Source organism: Gavia stellata, unplaced genomic scaffold (assembly GCF_030936135.1).
Source record: "Gavia stellata isolate bGavSte3 unplaced genomic scaffold, bGavSte3.hap2 HAP2_SCAFFOLD_124, whole genome shotgun sequence".
Taxonomy (NCBI): Eukaryota; Metazoa; Chordata; class Aves; order Gaviiformes; family Gaviidae; genus Gavia; species Gavia stellata.
The window spans coordinates 74,379-86,814 of NW_026777096.1; the positions used below are offsets into that span (position 1 = coordinate 74,379).

At 60.3% G+C, this 12,436-nt stretch overlaps 2 protein-coding genes across 2 annotated transcripts; both read left to right on the forward strand.

The window, feature by feature from the left end:
- The first annotated feature begins 1,329 nt into the window (after window positions 1–1,329).
- LOC104259335 (solute carrier family 22 member 6-A) lies at window positions 1,330–6,337 on the forward strand. Its single transcript, XM_059835120.1, has 10 exons — window positions 1,330–1,965; window positions 2,644–2,747; window positions 2,853–3,007; window positions 3,545–3,713; window positions 3,799–3,922; window positions 4,012–4,127; window positions 4,667–4,881; window positions 5,416–5,524; window positions 5,625–5,828; window positions 6,256–6,337. Exons 1-10 carry the CDS (start codon window positions 1,330–1,332, stop codon window positions 6,335–6,337), a joined length of 1,914 nt encoding a protein of 637 aa, XP_059691103.1.
- A 1,788-nt stretch (window positions 6,338–8,125) lies between these two features.
- LOC104255025 (solute carrier family 22 member 6-A-like) lies at window positions 8,126–12,360 on the forward strand. The gene is made up of 10 exons (XM_059835112.1): window positions 8,126–8,491; window positions 8,959–9,062; window positions 9,182–9,336; window positions 9,417–9,585; window positions 9,901–10,024; window positions 10,588–10,703; window positions 10,969–11,183; window positions 11,413–11,521; window positions 11,610–11,813; window positions 12,276–12,360. The coding sequence occupies exons 1-10, from the start codon at window positions 8,126–8,128 to the stop codon at window positions 12,358–12,360; spliced, it is 1,647 nt and encodes a 548-aa protein (XP_059691095.1).
- Window positions 12,361–12,436: the final 76 nt, after the last annotated feature.

Here is a 12,436-nt window from a genome sequence, read left to right on the forward strand (position 1 = left end):
GGCACAGGTTGGGGACATCACAGAGGGGATATGGGACGTCTTGGTGACACCAGGTGGACATCAAAGATTTGGGGACATCAAAGTGGGGACAATTTGGGAACATGGAGGAGGGGTTGGGGACCAGGGGACGTTGGGGACATCGAAGTGGGTACGTGGGGACGGGTTTGGGACATTGAGGGGATGGGGACGTTGGAGAGGGGACATGGGACCAGGACGTGCTGGGGACATCAGAGAAGGGACCCTTCACCTTGGGGACACGGGAGCCGCAGCTGGCCGGATGTCCCCGTCCCCAGGGAGCCGCGCTGAGGTGGAGCAGGGACAGGGACACGCTGGGAGGGGATGGGGACATCGGGAGGGGTTGGGGACGTGTGACGCAAGTGGTGACACCATCCCCATCTGAGCCGTGTCCTTGGTGGTCACCGTCTCCCCCCACCATGTCCCCACAGTCCCCATGTCTTTGTCCCCGTCCCTGTGTCCCCTGTCCCCGTGTCCCCGATCCCCACGTCCTGGTGTCCCCATCTCAACGCTCCTCCTGGTGTCTGACCCGTGTCCACACAACACTCGTGTCCCACGTCCCCGGGGGTGGCAATGTCCCCTATGATGGTGTCCCTGTGGGCGACGGTGTCCCTGTGAATGACAGTGTCCTAAACGGGTGGTGTCCCAACGGGTGCTGGTGTCCCCATGGATGACTGTCCCCAGGGGTGGTGGTGTCCCAATGGGTGCTGGTGTCCCCGTGGAGGACTGTCCCCATGGGTGATGGTGTCCCCGTGGATGATTGTCCCCAGGGGTGGTGGTGTCCCCATGGGTGGTGGTGTCCTTGTGGATGATTGTCCCCAGGGGTGATGGTGTCCCCAGGGGTGGTGGTATCCCTGTGGATGATTGTCCCCAGGGGTGATGGTGTCCCCATGGGTGATGGTGTCCCCGTGGATGATTGTCCCCAGGGGTGGTGGTGTCCCCATGGGTGGTGGTGTCCTTGTGGATGATTGTCCCCAGGGGTGATGGTGTCCCCAGGGGTGGTGGTATCCCTGTGGATGATTGTCCCCAGGGGTGATGGTGTCCCCAGGGGTGGTGGTGTCCCCGTGGATGACTGTCCCCATGGGTGGTGGTGTCCCCAGAGGTGGTGGTGTCCCCAGAGATGGTGGTGTCCCCATGGGTGGTGGTGTCCCCCATGCCCCGGTGTCCCTGTGGGCGATGGTTTCCCAACGGGTGACACCATCCCCATGGGTGGTGGTGTCCCCATGAGTGATACCTTCCCCACGCCCTCGTGTCCAGCGGTGTCCCTGTGTCTGGCGGTGTCCCCCGCGGGTGACGGTGTCCCCGCGCCCCAGGATGCCGTTCGGGGCGGTGCTGGCGCAGGTCGGGGGGCTGGGACGCTTCCAGGTGCTGCAGACGGTGCTGCTGGGGGTGCCCATCCTGCTCATGGCCAGCCACAACCTGCTGCAGAACTTCACCGCCGCCGTCCCCCCCCACCGCTGCCGCGTCCCCGGTGTCACCCCCGGTCCCGGCGCCGCCCCAAGTGTCCCCAGCGCCACCCCAGGGCCACCCGGAGCCACCCCTGATGGCACTTCAGCGGCCTCTGATGGCACTTTGAGGTCCTCCAACGCCACCCTGAGAGCTCCTGATGGGGACTTGGGGTCCCCTGGTGCCACCCTGGGGTCCCCCGGTGGCACCCACATCGCCGGTGCCACCCACATCACACTCGATGGCACACTGGGGTCCCCTGATGGCACCCGTGTCCAGACTGATGCCACCTCGGGGTCCTCCAACGGCACCCTGGGGCCTGCTGGTGCCACCCTGGGGTGGTCCAATGGCACCCTGGGGTCCCCCGATGCCACCCTGGGGTCCTGCCAGCGCTACGTGGCCTCGTCTCCCGCCAACGGCAGCACCGGTCCCCGGCCCACCGAGCCCTGCCACGATGGTTGGGACTATGACCGCAGCATCTACGTGGCCACCATCGTCACCGAGGTGGGGACGGGGACATGGGGACAGGGGAGGGTGAGGTGGGGAGGGACGGAGGGTGGGAAGATGTCCACCAATGTCTCCAAGGTGGGGACAAGGGGTGTGGGGAGGAAGGGATGGGGCCGTACGGAGATGGAGGGGTGGAGATGGAGCTGTATGGGGCTGGAGGGAGGGAGATGGAGCCATATAGGGATGGAGGAATGGCGATGGGGCCTTACGGAGATGGGAAGATGGAGGTAGAGTCATACGGGGGTTGGAAGGATGGAGATGGAGCCATATAGGGTTGGAGGGATGGAGATGGAGCCATATGAAGATGGAGGGGTGAAGATGGAGTCATATGGAGATGAAGGGATGGAGATGGAGCTGTATGGGGTTGGAGGGAGGGAGACGGAGCCGTATATGGTTGGAGGGAGGGAGATGGAGCCATATGAAGTTGGAGGGGTGGAGATGGAGCTGTTTGGGGTTGGAGGGAGGGAGATGGAGCCATACAGGGTTGGAGGGATGGAGATGGGGCCGTATGGAGATGGAGGGGTGGAGATGGAGCCATATGGGGAAGATGGGGCTATGGGGATGATGCAGGATGAAGGTGGCGGAAGGGGCGGATGGATGGACGGGAGAGAAGAGGCGGGACTGGTGGGTGGAAGGAGAGGACAGGTCGTCCTCACCCCATCCCCGTCCCCATAGTGGGACCTCGTCTGCAGCCACCGGCAGCTGCGGCAGATGGCCCAGTCCATCTACATGGCTGGGGTCCTGGTGGGCGCCCTGGTCCTGGGGGGCCTCTCAGACAGGTAAGGGCAGCAGAGACCCCTCCCCGTGCCTCAGTTTCCCCATGGGGCATTGGAGAGAGCATCACCCAGTGGCACCCAGTGGCACCCAGTGCCTCCCTGTTGCAGGTTTGGGCGCAAGGCCATGTTGATGTGGTCCTACCTGCAGCTGGGGGTGATGGGGACGTGCACGGCCTTCGCCCCCAACTATGCATCCTACTGCGTCTTCCGCTTCGCCGGTGGCATGGCCCTCTCCGGCTTCGGCCTCAGCATCACCTGCCTGGGTGAGGGGACAGGGATGAGGATGACCACGGGGACCTGGGTGGGGACAATCGGCATGGCCATGGGTGGGGATGTCCCGATGGCCATGGGTGGGGACATCGCTGTGGCCATGGAGAGGGACATTGCCGTGGCCGGGGATGCAGATGTCCCCAGTGGCCATGGTTGGGGACAGTGATGAGGATGGCCACGAGGCTCCGGGTGGGGACAATCGGCATGGCTATGAATGGGGAGGCGCCAATGGCCACGGATGTCCCAATGGCCATGGATGTGGACATCACTGTGGCCATGGAGAGGGACATTGCCATGGCCGCAGATGTCCCCAGTGGCCATGGTTGGGGACATCCCCCTCTCTACAGATGGAGACGTCCCTATGGCTGCTGATGGGGACATCCCAGTGGTCTCTGATGGGGACATCACCATGGCCATGGATGGGGCCCTGTGGTGTGGAGGCACCTGGACGTGATGGGGAGGCCACATTCACAAGGAGGGCCATGGAGGGGGGGACACCGAGTCAGACGTGTCCCCATGGTCCCTTGCAGTGGTGGAGTGGATCCCCACACCCTACCGCGCCATCACCGTGGCCATCACCGGCTTCGCCTACACCCTGGGCCAGATCCTGCTGGCTGGCGTGGCCTACGCTGTCCCCCACTGGCGCTGGCTCCAGCTTACCGTCTCCCTGCCCTTCTTCGTCTTCCTCCTCTACTCCTGGTAGGATGCTTGGGGTCCCCTGGGGAAGGCCATGGGGACAGGTGGGGCTCTCTCCGTGCCTCAGTTTCCCTCTCGCTGACCGCAGGTGGTTGGCTGAGTCTGCCCGTTGGCTGGTGCTCTCGGGGAAAGCCGAGAGGGCCGTGAAGGTCCTGCAGCGAGTGGCCAGGATTAACAAGAGAAAGGAGGAAGGGGAGAAGATCACGGTGGAGGTATGGTGACCCCATGGTGGAGGGGGTCTTGGTTTCCCACCCCTGTCCCCTGCCAACCTCTCCTGTTCCACCCCCCCCCCCTTTCCCAGATCCTGAAGTCCAACATGAAGGAGGAGTTGGCTGGTCTGAAGTCCTCCTACACCGTCTCTGACCTGGTCCGGACCCCAGTCATCCGCCACATCTTCTTCTGCCTCTCCATCGTCTGGTGGGGCTGGGCTGGGGAAGGCTGGTGGGGCTGAGGAGGAGGAGGGAGGGATGGGTAAAGGGGTGGAGGGATGGAGAGGTGGGTGGAGAGTTGGAGGGATGGGTGGTTGGATGGAAGGATGGGTGGTTGGATGGTTGGAAGGATGGATGGATGGATGGTTGGAAGGATGGGTGGTTGGATGGTTGGAAGGATGGGTGGTTGGAAGGATGGGTGGTTGGAAGGATGGATGGATGGATGGTTGGATGGATGGATGGTTGGATGGATGGAAGGATGGGTGGTTGGAAGGATGGGTGGTTGGATGGATGGATGGTTGGATGGATGGAAGGATGGGTGGTTGGATGGAAGGGCAGATGGACAGGTGGTTGGAGAGTTGGTCAGATGTACGGATGGATGAATGGAAAGATGGACAGACAATCAGTGAATCCAGCTGTACCCCAGCCCTCTTCTCCATCTGCAATCCCTGCCCTGTCCCATGCGATGGTGACATCCCAGGGAGGTCACGCCACCTCAAGTCTGTGCCTCTCTCTGCCCTGCTCCAGGTTCTCCATCAGTTTCTCCTACTACGGGCTGGCCATGGATCTGCAAAACTTCGGTGTCAGCATTTACCTCATCCAGGTGATTTTTGGCGCCGTTGACTTCCCGGCCAAAGTGGTGGTGACCATCTCCCTGAGCTACATCGGCCGGCGGGTGTCACTCATGGTGGCCCTCTTCTTGGCGGGGCTGGTCATCATTGCCAACATCTTTGTCTCCACAGGTGGGTGCGATGGGCTGATGGGGATCTTCTGCACTGCTCTGTCCAGCCATCGATGTTCCCACCAGTCCATCACACAACTCCGCTTTGCTCTTCACCCATCCCTCCCTTCTCCAGCCACTGAATGACACACCTACCTACCTCGCCATCCATGCTCTCATCTCTCCATCCACCCATCCATCCATCCATCCATCCGTCCCACCACCCCGCTATCCAGCCACCCCCTTACCCACAGGATGGTTGAGGTTGGAAGGCACCTCTGGAGGTCATCTGGTCCAACCCTCCTGCTCAGGCAGGGCCACCTAGAGCTGGTTGCCCAGATGGCTTTTGAATATCACCACGGATGGTGACTCACCATCTCACCATCCATCCATGTCTCCATCCATCCATGTCTCCAACCGTCCATCCAGTTACTTACCTAGCTATCCATCTGTCCATCCCTACGTCCTCCCTTCTTTCTCCTTCCCACCATCGCCCCATCCCTGAGGTGGCTCCTGCCCGACCGCAGAGTCCACCCCATCCCTCTCTCTGCCCCAGAGCTGCAGACGGTGCGCACGGCGCTGGCCGTCATCGGCAAGGGTTGCCTCTCCGCCTCCTTCAACTGCGTCTTCCTCTACACCACCGAGCTCTACCCCACTCCCATCAGGTAAAACCACGACCCCACTGTGGGGCAGGTCCCCCGGCACCCAGCCGTGACACCCCCAAGGTGGTCCCTGCCCCATGTTGACCCCCCACGGCACCGGCAGGCAGACCGGGCTGGGCTTTGGCAGCACCATGGCCCGAGTGGGTGGCATCGTGGCGCCGCTGGTGAAGATGATGGATGAGTACTACCCCTTCTTGCCCCCTGCGGTCTATGGGGTGGCCCCCGTGGTGGCGGCCGTGGCGGCCGGCTTCCTCCCAGAGACCCTCAACATGCCGCTGCCCGATACCATCGAGGAGGTGGAGAACAGGTGGGCATGTGGCAGGAGGGGATGGACAGACGGACAGACGGATGGATGGATCTAGCGGAAGATGAATGATTGGATTTTGTGGTTGGATGGTGAGATGAACAACTGGATGGGGATGCTGATGGATGGAGGGGTAGGTTGGTAGACAAAGGGGTTTTGGGTGGATGGATGGATGATGGATGGATGGATGGATGGATGGTGGATGGATGGATGGACTGAAAGCTGAACGGCTTTTGGATGGATGGACAGATGGATGTGTTGAGGGACAAGTGAATGGGGGTGTTGGCAGAAGAACGAGTGATGTAAGTGGCTGAATGGCTGGACAGACGGATGGACACGGTGTAAGCTGGGCTGCTTCCCACCCTGCCGGTGGCTGCTCCGTCCTGCCATGCCCCACAGACCCTCCTCCTCCTCATCTTCCTCCCTCCAGGGCCAAACGGAAGAAAACAGATGACCCCAAAGAGAAGATCCCCCTCCAGCTCCAGGACAAGGCCCCACAGAAGGAGGCCTGAAGAATCACAGGGCGGGGGGACAGCACCCTGCGCCCGGCCACCAGCAACCACCCTCCCTCATGGGTCCCCGTAGCCTTGCTTTGGGGACGGGTATGAATTTGCTGCCTGCCCCACAGCTGGTGACCTCCTTCTGTGGGGCAGGGGAAGTCCTCGGAGGAATAAAGCAGCTCTGCTGGGGACAGTGTCTTGGGGTGTTATCTGAGCCCACCCACGGTCACCTCCAATGAGATGACACCCTATAGCCATGGCCAAAGTCACCTCCACTAGGACAATGCCTAAGAACCGTGTCCCTGAGGTCACCTCCAATAAGATGACACCCAAGAACACCGTGTTGGAGGTCACCTTCAATAACGTGACACTTCATAACCTTGTCCCTGAGGTCACCACCAATAAGATGATGCTCAAGAACACCACCTTGGAGGTCACCTTCAATAAGATGACACCTCATAACCTGGTCCCTGAGGTTGCCTCCAATAAGATGGCACCTCAGAACCCCCATGTTGGAGGTCACCTCCAGTGATACTTCATAACCTTGTCCTCAAAGTCACCTCCAACAATGTCATGCCCAAGAACACCACATTGGAGGTCACCTTCAATAAGATGACATCTCATAACCTTGTCCCTAAGGTCACCTCCAGTAAGATGATGCCCAAGAACCTTCCCCCCATGTTGGAGGTCACCTTCAATGACACCTCACAGCCTTGTCCCCGAGGTGACAGCCAATAGGACAATGCCTAAGACCCATGTCCCAAGGTCACCGCCAACAAGATGATGTCCAAGAACCCCCATGGTGGAGGTCACCTCCAACAAGACAACACCCAATAACCCCAACCCACCCAACTCTTGTCACAAGAAAGGGGTCCCCCAAATCCCAGAGAAGGTGGGGAAGGGTGAGGAGCTCCCAAATCCCACCCCAGTCCACTCCCAGCAACCCACGGGGCTGCTGCCATGATGCCCCTTCCCCGACTTCCCCCTGCCCCGTCCCGGGTCACCCCGCCCCTTGCTCTCACTGCCGACGTGTCCCTTGGCCCCATCAACCCCTCATTGGTCTGACCCCATCAAAAATTAACCCCCGGCTTCCCCAGGCGGAGAACGCGCTGACCCAAGCAGGGCCACCTCCGTCAGCACCTTTCGGTTCCCTTTTGACCACAAAAATCACTAAAATTTAACCCAATGGGGCTGGCAAAGGCCATATGTTGGCCCAAGCCAGAAGAAACAGCTCCCCCACAGGATGCCCACCTGAGGGTACTCCATGAACTGGATGGAGGAGGTTGGTCCCAGATGGCCCTTCTTCAAAAGCCGCCTTTTCTCCTCAAAAAAAAGCAATGCTGGAAAAATAATTCTTAAAAATATAATTATTGATGTTCCTCCTGCCCCAGATTGCTCCAGTTTTGCCCCATTTTGGGGTGGTTTGGGGTTTTTTTTTTTTGCTGCCACAATGAGGGGAGGGAAGTGTTGCCAGCGGATTTGGCTCCGGCCACCCTTTGCCGGCGCTTGGTGGCCCTTCCCCAGACACCTTTGTGTTGCCCTTGCCTGCACTTTTGCCTACCTGCCTTTGCCTTCTCCTGCTGGAAAATCACCAAAAAAACCCACCCCGGATGTCAAACATTAACCCAAAACAGCTGTTGGCCAGGTTATATAGGAGACCATCCCTGGTGCCTGTGGAGTGGGGACACTGCGGGAGCGAGAGAGGCATTTTTGGGGTGAAATCCATCCCTTTTGGGGCTCTGCGAGTGTGGGGTGGGCGTGCATGGCTGCGGGGCGTTCCCGGGGTCTCACGGTGGCAGCATGGCTTTCGCCAGCCTCCTGGAGCACGTGGGGGGCATGGGACGCTTCCAGGTGGCCTCAGTGCTCCTCCTGGCCCTGCCCGTCCTCATGATGGCCAGTCACAACCTTCTGCAGAACTTCACGGCCGCCACCAGCGACCATCGCTGCCGGCTTCGTTGGGAAGCCAACGCCACTGGCCTCGACCTCCAGGACCTGCTGAGGGTCTCGGTGCCCCGCAGTGAGCGGTGCCGGCGCTTCGTGACACCGCAGTGGTGGCTTTTGGAGGTCAATGGTTCGGCTCCCAACAGCAGCTGGCCAGAGACGGAGCCTTGCCGTGATGGCTGGACCTACGACCGCAGTGTCTTCACCAGCACCATCATCACTGAGGTAGGACGGCGGCAGCAGTGGGGTGGGATTTGGGGCTGGTGGCATGTTTCACCCAATCCTGTGTGCACTTCCCCCCTTGAGGCACCAGCGAAGGGGCCAGTGTCATCACGACGTTGACTTCTTCCAACTGGAGCGTCTTCCCCTCTCAACCCTTGGTGGAGGCGCTCAATGCCGTGAGAGCTCAGGACGAGAAAAGGGGAGGGGGCAGGGGATGAGGGAGTTGGTGGCCATCAACAAGGGGGTCAAAAAGGGGCCAGATGACCCCTGGAAGGAGCTTCGAACCCTCGGGCTGCTGGGAAGGGTGGCAAAGTGTTTAGTGGCACCTTCTTGGTGTCTCCATTGGCCATCCATCGGCTGTTACGTTGCATCAACCCTACCGTCCACCATGGCCAGTTTTGGGGCAGGAGAGAGGCCAGAGGGGACCCCACCCGATCTCTGTCCCACCCCATCTCCTTGCCCCTTGGCAGTGGGACCTGGTGTGCAGCTCCCGGGGTCTGAAGCAGTTGGCCCAGTCGCTCTACATGGCTGGCGTCTTGGTGGGTGGCATCGTCTTTGGGGGTCTCTCGGACAGGTGAGGGGGGACACCCCATCCCTGTGGGCAGGTGGGAAGGGGGGGGCAGCATCATGGGGGTTGTCTCACCCCCTTTTCCTCCTCCTCCTCCTCCCCTCTTCCTCCTCCTCCCCACCCAGGTTCGGCCGCCGGTCACTGCTCACCTGGTGCTACCTTCAGATGGGCACCATGGGGACGTGCTCCTCCTTCGCCCCCACTTTCACCGTCTACTGCCTCTTCCGCTTCCTCACAGGCATGGCCTTCTCCGGCATCGTCCTCAACAGCGTCTCCCTCTGTACGTGGCCACCACCAGCCCCACGGTACCGGCCTCGGGCATCCTCCTGGTCTGCTCCACGTCTTTGTGTGTCTTGGCAGCTTTGGAGTGGATGCCCACTCGCACCCGGGCGCTCGTGGGGACCTTCATGGGTTACTGCTACACCACCGGGCAGTTCCTGCTGGCTGGGATCGCCTACGCCGTCCCGGATTGGCGTTGGCTGCAGCTCACCGTGTCACTGCCCTTCTTCTGCTTCTTCCTCTACTCGTGGTGAGGAGGAGAAGGGGGAAGGAATGGAGTCATGGATGGAGGGGTGGATGCAGGGTTGGAGAGATGGAGGGATGGATGGACAGATGGAGATACGGATGGATGGAGGAATGATTGAGGGTTGCATGAATGGGCGGGTGGAAGGAAAGGTGGATGCAAAGATGGGTGGTTGGATCAATAGAAGGTACACGGATGGATGAAGGGCTGGATGGACGAAAGCACGGAGAGATTGGAGGGACAGAGGGGTAGATCGCTGGTGGCAGGGTCAGGCGGAAGGTGGGATGATCTTTGGGAATCCTGTCCCCGTCTCCTCCACAGGTGGTTAACCGAGTCAGCTCGCTGGCTGGTCATGGTGGGGAAGTCCCAGCAGGCCCTGAAGGAGCTCCAGAAAGTGGCCAGGATAAACGGGAAGAAAGAGGAAGGGGACAAGCTCGACATAGAAGTAAAAGGCTCTGGCCGGGTCCTGGGGTGTCTCTGGGGTGTTTTATAGGGGGTGGGGGGAAATGGCCCCACTTTTCTGGCTCTCATGTAGAGGGTCAACAGTGGGGCTCCCCTACACCCATCTTTCCAGCCCCTTAAACTACCATCCATCCCTGTAGACAACTGTCCATCCATCGCCATCTTCATCCCTCCCCTTACACAACCATCCACCTGTCTATCCAGCCATCTCCATCATCTCCATCCCCATCATCTCCATCCCCATCATCTCCACCTCCATCACCTCCATCTCCATCATCTCCATCTCCGTCCATCCAGCCCCTTTTACAACCAATTAACCAACCATCCGTCCATCTATCCAGCAGCTCCATCCCCCCTACCCATCGGTCTGACCATCTGTCCATCCATCCCTCCTCCCACCACCCTCCACCCATCCTGCCCAGGGCTTAATCCCCCCCACCAGCTCCATCCTGGTTCCCCTCTCTGCTCCTCCCGCCCCTGCTCCCCAGCGAGAATAGGGACCGCAGCACCCCGTCCCCACCCCAGAGCCCCCCCCTCTCCCTCTAGGCCTTGAGGTCTCACATGCAGAAGGAGATGGCTTCATCGGGGAGTCGCCACACGGTGGTTGACCTGGTCCGGACACCCGTCGTGCGCCGCATCTCTTGTTGCCTCTGCTTTGTGTGGTATGCCTGGTGGTAGAGGACATCAGTGGGTGGTTGATCCATCCATCCAGCTATCCACCTCTCCCCAAACACCAACCTTAGCTGGCTCCTTATTGGCAAGGGAAACTGAGTCATGGTGCAGGACTCAGTCAACAGAAGTCTCTTGGCCCACACACAGATCTCCTGGCTGGATCCCACAGGCTAGGGGATGGTGTATGACCCCCATATCCCACTCCACACCTCCCCACTGGTGACATTTGCCCCCCCACACCTCTTCTTGGCATAGGTTCTCCACCAGCTTCGCCTACTACGGGCTGGCCATGGACCTGCAAAACTTTGACTTCAACATCTACGTCATCCAGCTTGTCTTTGGGGCCGTGGACATCCCAGCCAAGCTGGTCTCCATCCTCACCATCACCTTCGTGGGGCGACGCTTCACCCAGTCCGTTGCCCTCATCCTGGCTGGCTTGGCCATCTTGGCCAACATCTTGGTGCCACGAGGTGAGGGCTGGGGGTGGTGGCCACGGTGTCCCCTTCATCTCCAGCCCATAAGGCACCATCCAACCCACTAACGCAACTCTCAGGCTGAGTGATTTTAGCTTTTTATGGGCAATTTGCCTGAAATCCTGGTGTTTGGGGTCTCCTCTCTCCATCACCCACCGTCAACCCAGCCCAACCCAAACTAGTGATACCAAAGTGAGTCCCAGATGTCCTGTCCTCATCCCCACAGACCTGCGGACACTCCGGACTGCCCTGGCCGTCTTCGGAAAGGGTTGCCTGGCCGCCTCCTTCAACTGCGTCTTCCTCTACACGGGTGAGCTCTACCCCACCGTTATTCGGTAAGGAGTGGGGATGCAGGTTGGGGGGAGTGATGGGGTGGCCATGACCATGCAGGCTGGTCCCTCAGGGCCCCTTGATGTCCCACAGGCAGACGGGCATGGGGTTGGCCAACACCATGGCCCGTCTGGGCAGCATCACGGCCCCTTTGGTGAAGATGGCAGGCGAGGTCTTCCCCGTGTTGCCCTTCATCATCTACGGGGCAGCCCCCGTGGTGTCGGGGCTGGTGGCCATCTTCCTGCCAGAGACACGGGACACGGCACTGCCTGAGACCGTGGAGGAGGTGGAGGGCAGGTGGGATTGGAGGGACAGAAGGACAGGGGGAGGGACAGATGGATGGTGGGGAGGGACAGGTGGACAAGTGGACACAGGGAGGGAGGGTCGGACATGGGGGTGGAGGGATGGAGGATTGGTTGTGTGTGGGGAGGATGGAGGGATGGAAGGAGAGGTGGCTGGACAGTTGGGTGGACGGATGGGATGGAGGATTGGTTGTGTGTGGTGATGGATGGATGGATGGACAGGAGTGGGTGGGACTGGACAGAGATAGGTGGATGGACAGGTGGATGGATAGGAAGAAGAGTACGGCAATGGATGGATGAAAGGATGGACAGATGGATGTCTATGAAGATGGATGGATGGGTGATGGATGGACGGGTGATGGATGGACAGGTCAATGGGGAAGGAGGGGGAACAGCAACATGAAAACCCACCCAGCCTGCCAAAACCACCCCCACCCCATCCTCCCCCTCCCAGCAGGACCCAGCCCCAGAAGGACGAAGACCATCATCTCCAGGTCCCACTTCAGCCCACCCAGCCCAGCGGCACCACGGGGCCCTGCTAGTGCCGACCACCCTGGGGGACCCCCAACCTCCCCCAGACCTCAATGTACCCAGCGGATGAAGGAGCAGGAGTGGGCT

Excerpts from the sequence above, each read along its gene's own strand:
- LOC104255025 (XM_059835112.1), top strand. The coding sequence starts at position 8,126 with ATGGCTTTCGCCAGCCTCCTGGAGCACGTGGGGGGCATGGGACGCTTC. Across the intron at positions 9,063-9,181 it reads TTTGGGGGTCTCTCGGACAG|GTTCGGCCGCCGGTCACTGC; the intron begins GTGAGGGGGGAC and ends CTCCCCACCCAG. Across the intron at positions 10,025-10,587 it reads GGGACAAGCTCGACATAGAA|GCCTTGAGGTCTCACATGCA; the intron begins GTAAAAGGCTCT and ends CTCTCCCTCTAG.
- LOC104259335 (XM_059835120.1), top strand. The coding sequence starts at position 1,330 with ATGCCGTTCGGGGCGGTGCTGGCGCAGGTCGGGGGGCTGGGACGCTTC. Across the intron at positions 4,882-5,415 it reads CAACATCTTTGTCTCCACAG|AGCTGCAGACGGTGCGCACG; the intron begins GTGGGTGCGATG and ends TCTCTGCCCCAG. Across the intron at positions 5,829-6,255 it reads ATCGAGGAGGTGGAGAACAG|GGCCAAACGGAAGAAAACAG; the intron begins GTGGGCATGTGG and ends TCCTCCCTCCAG.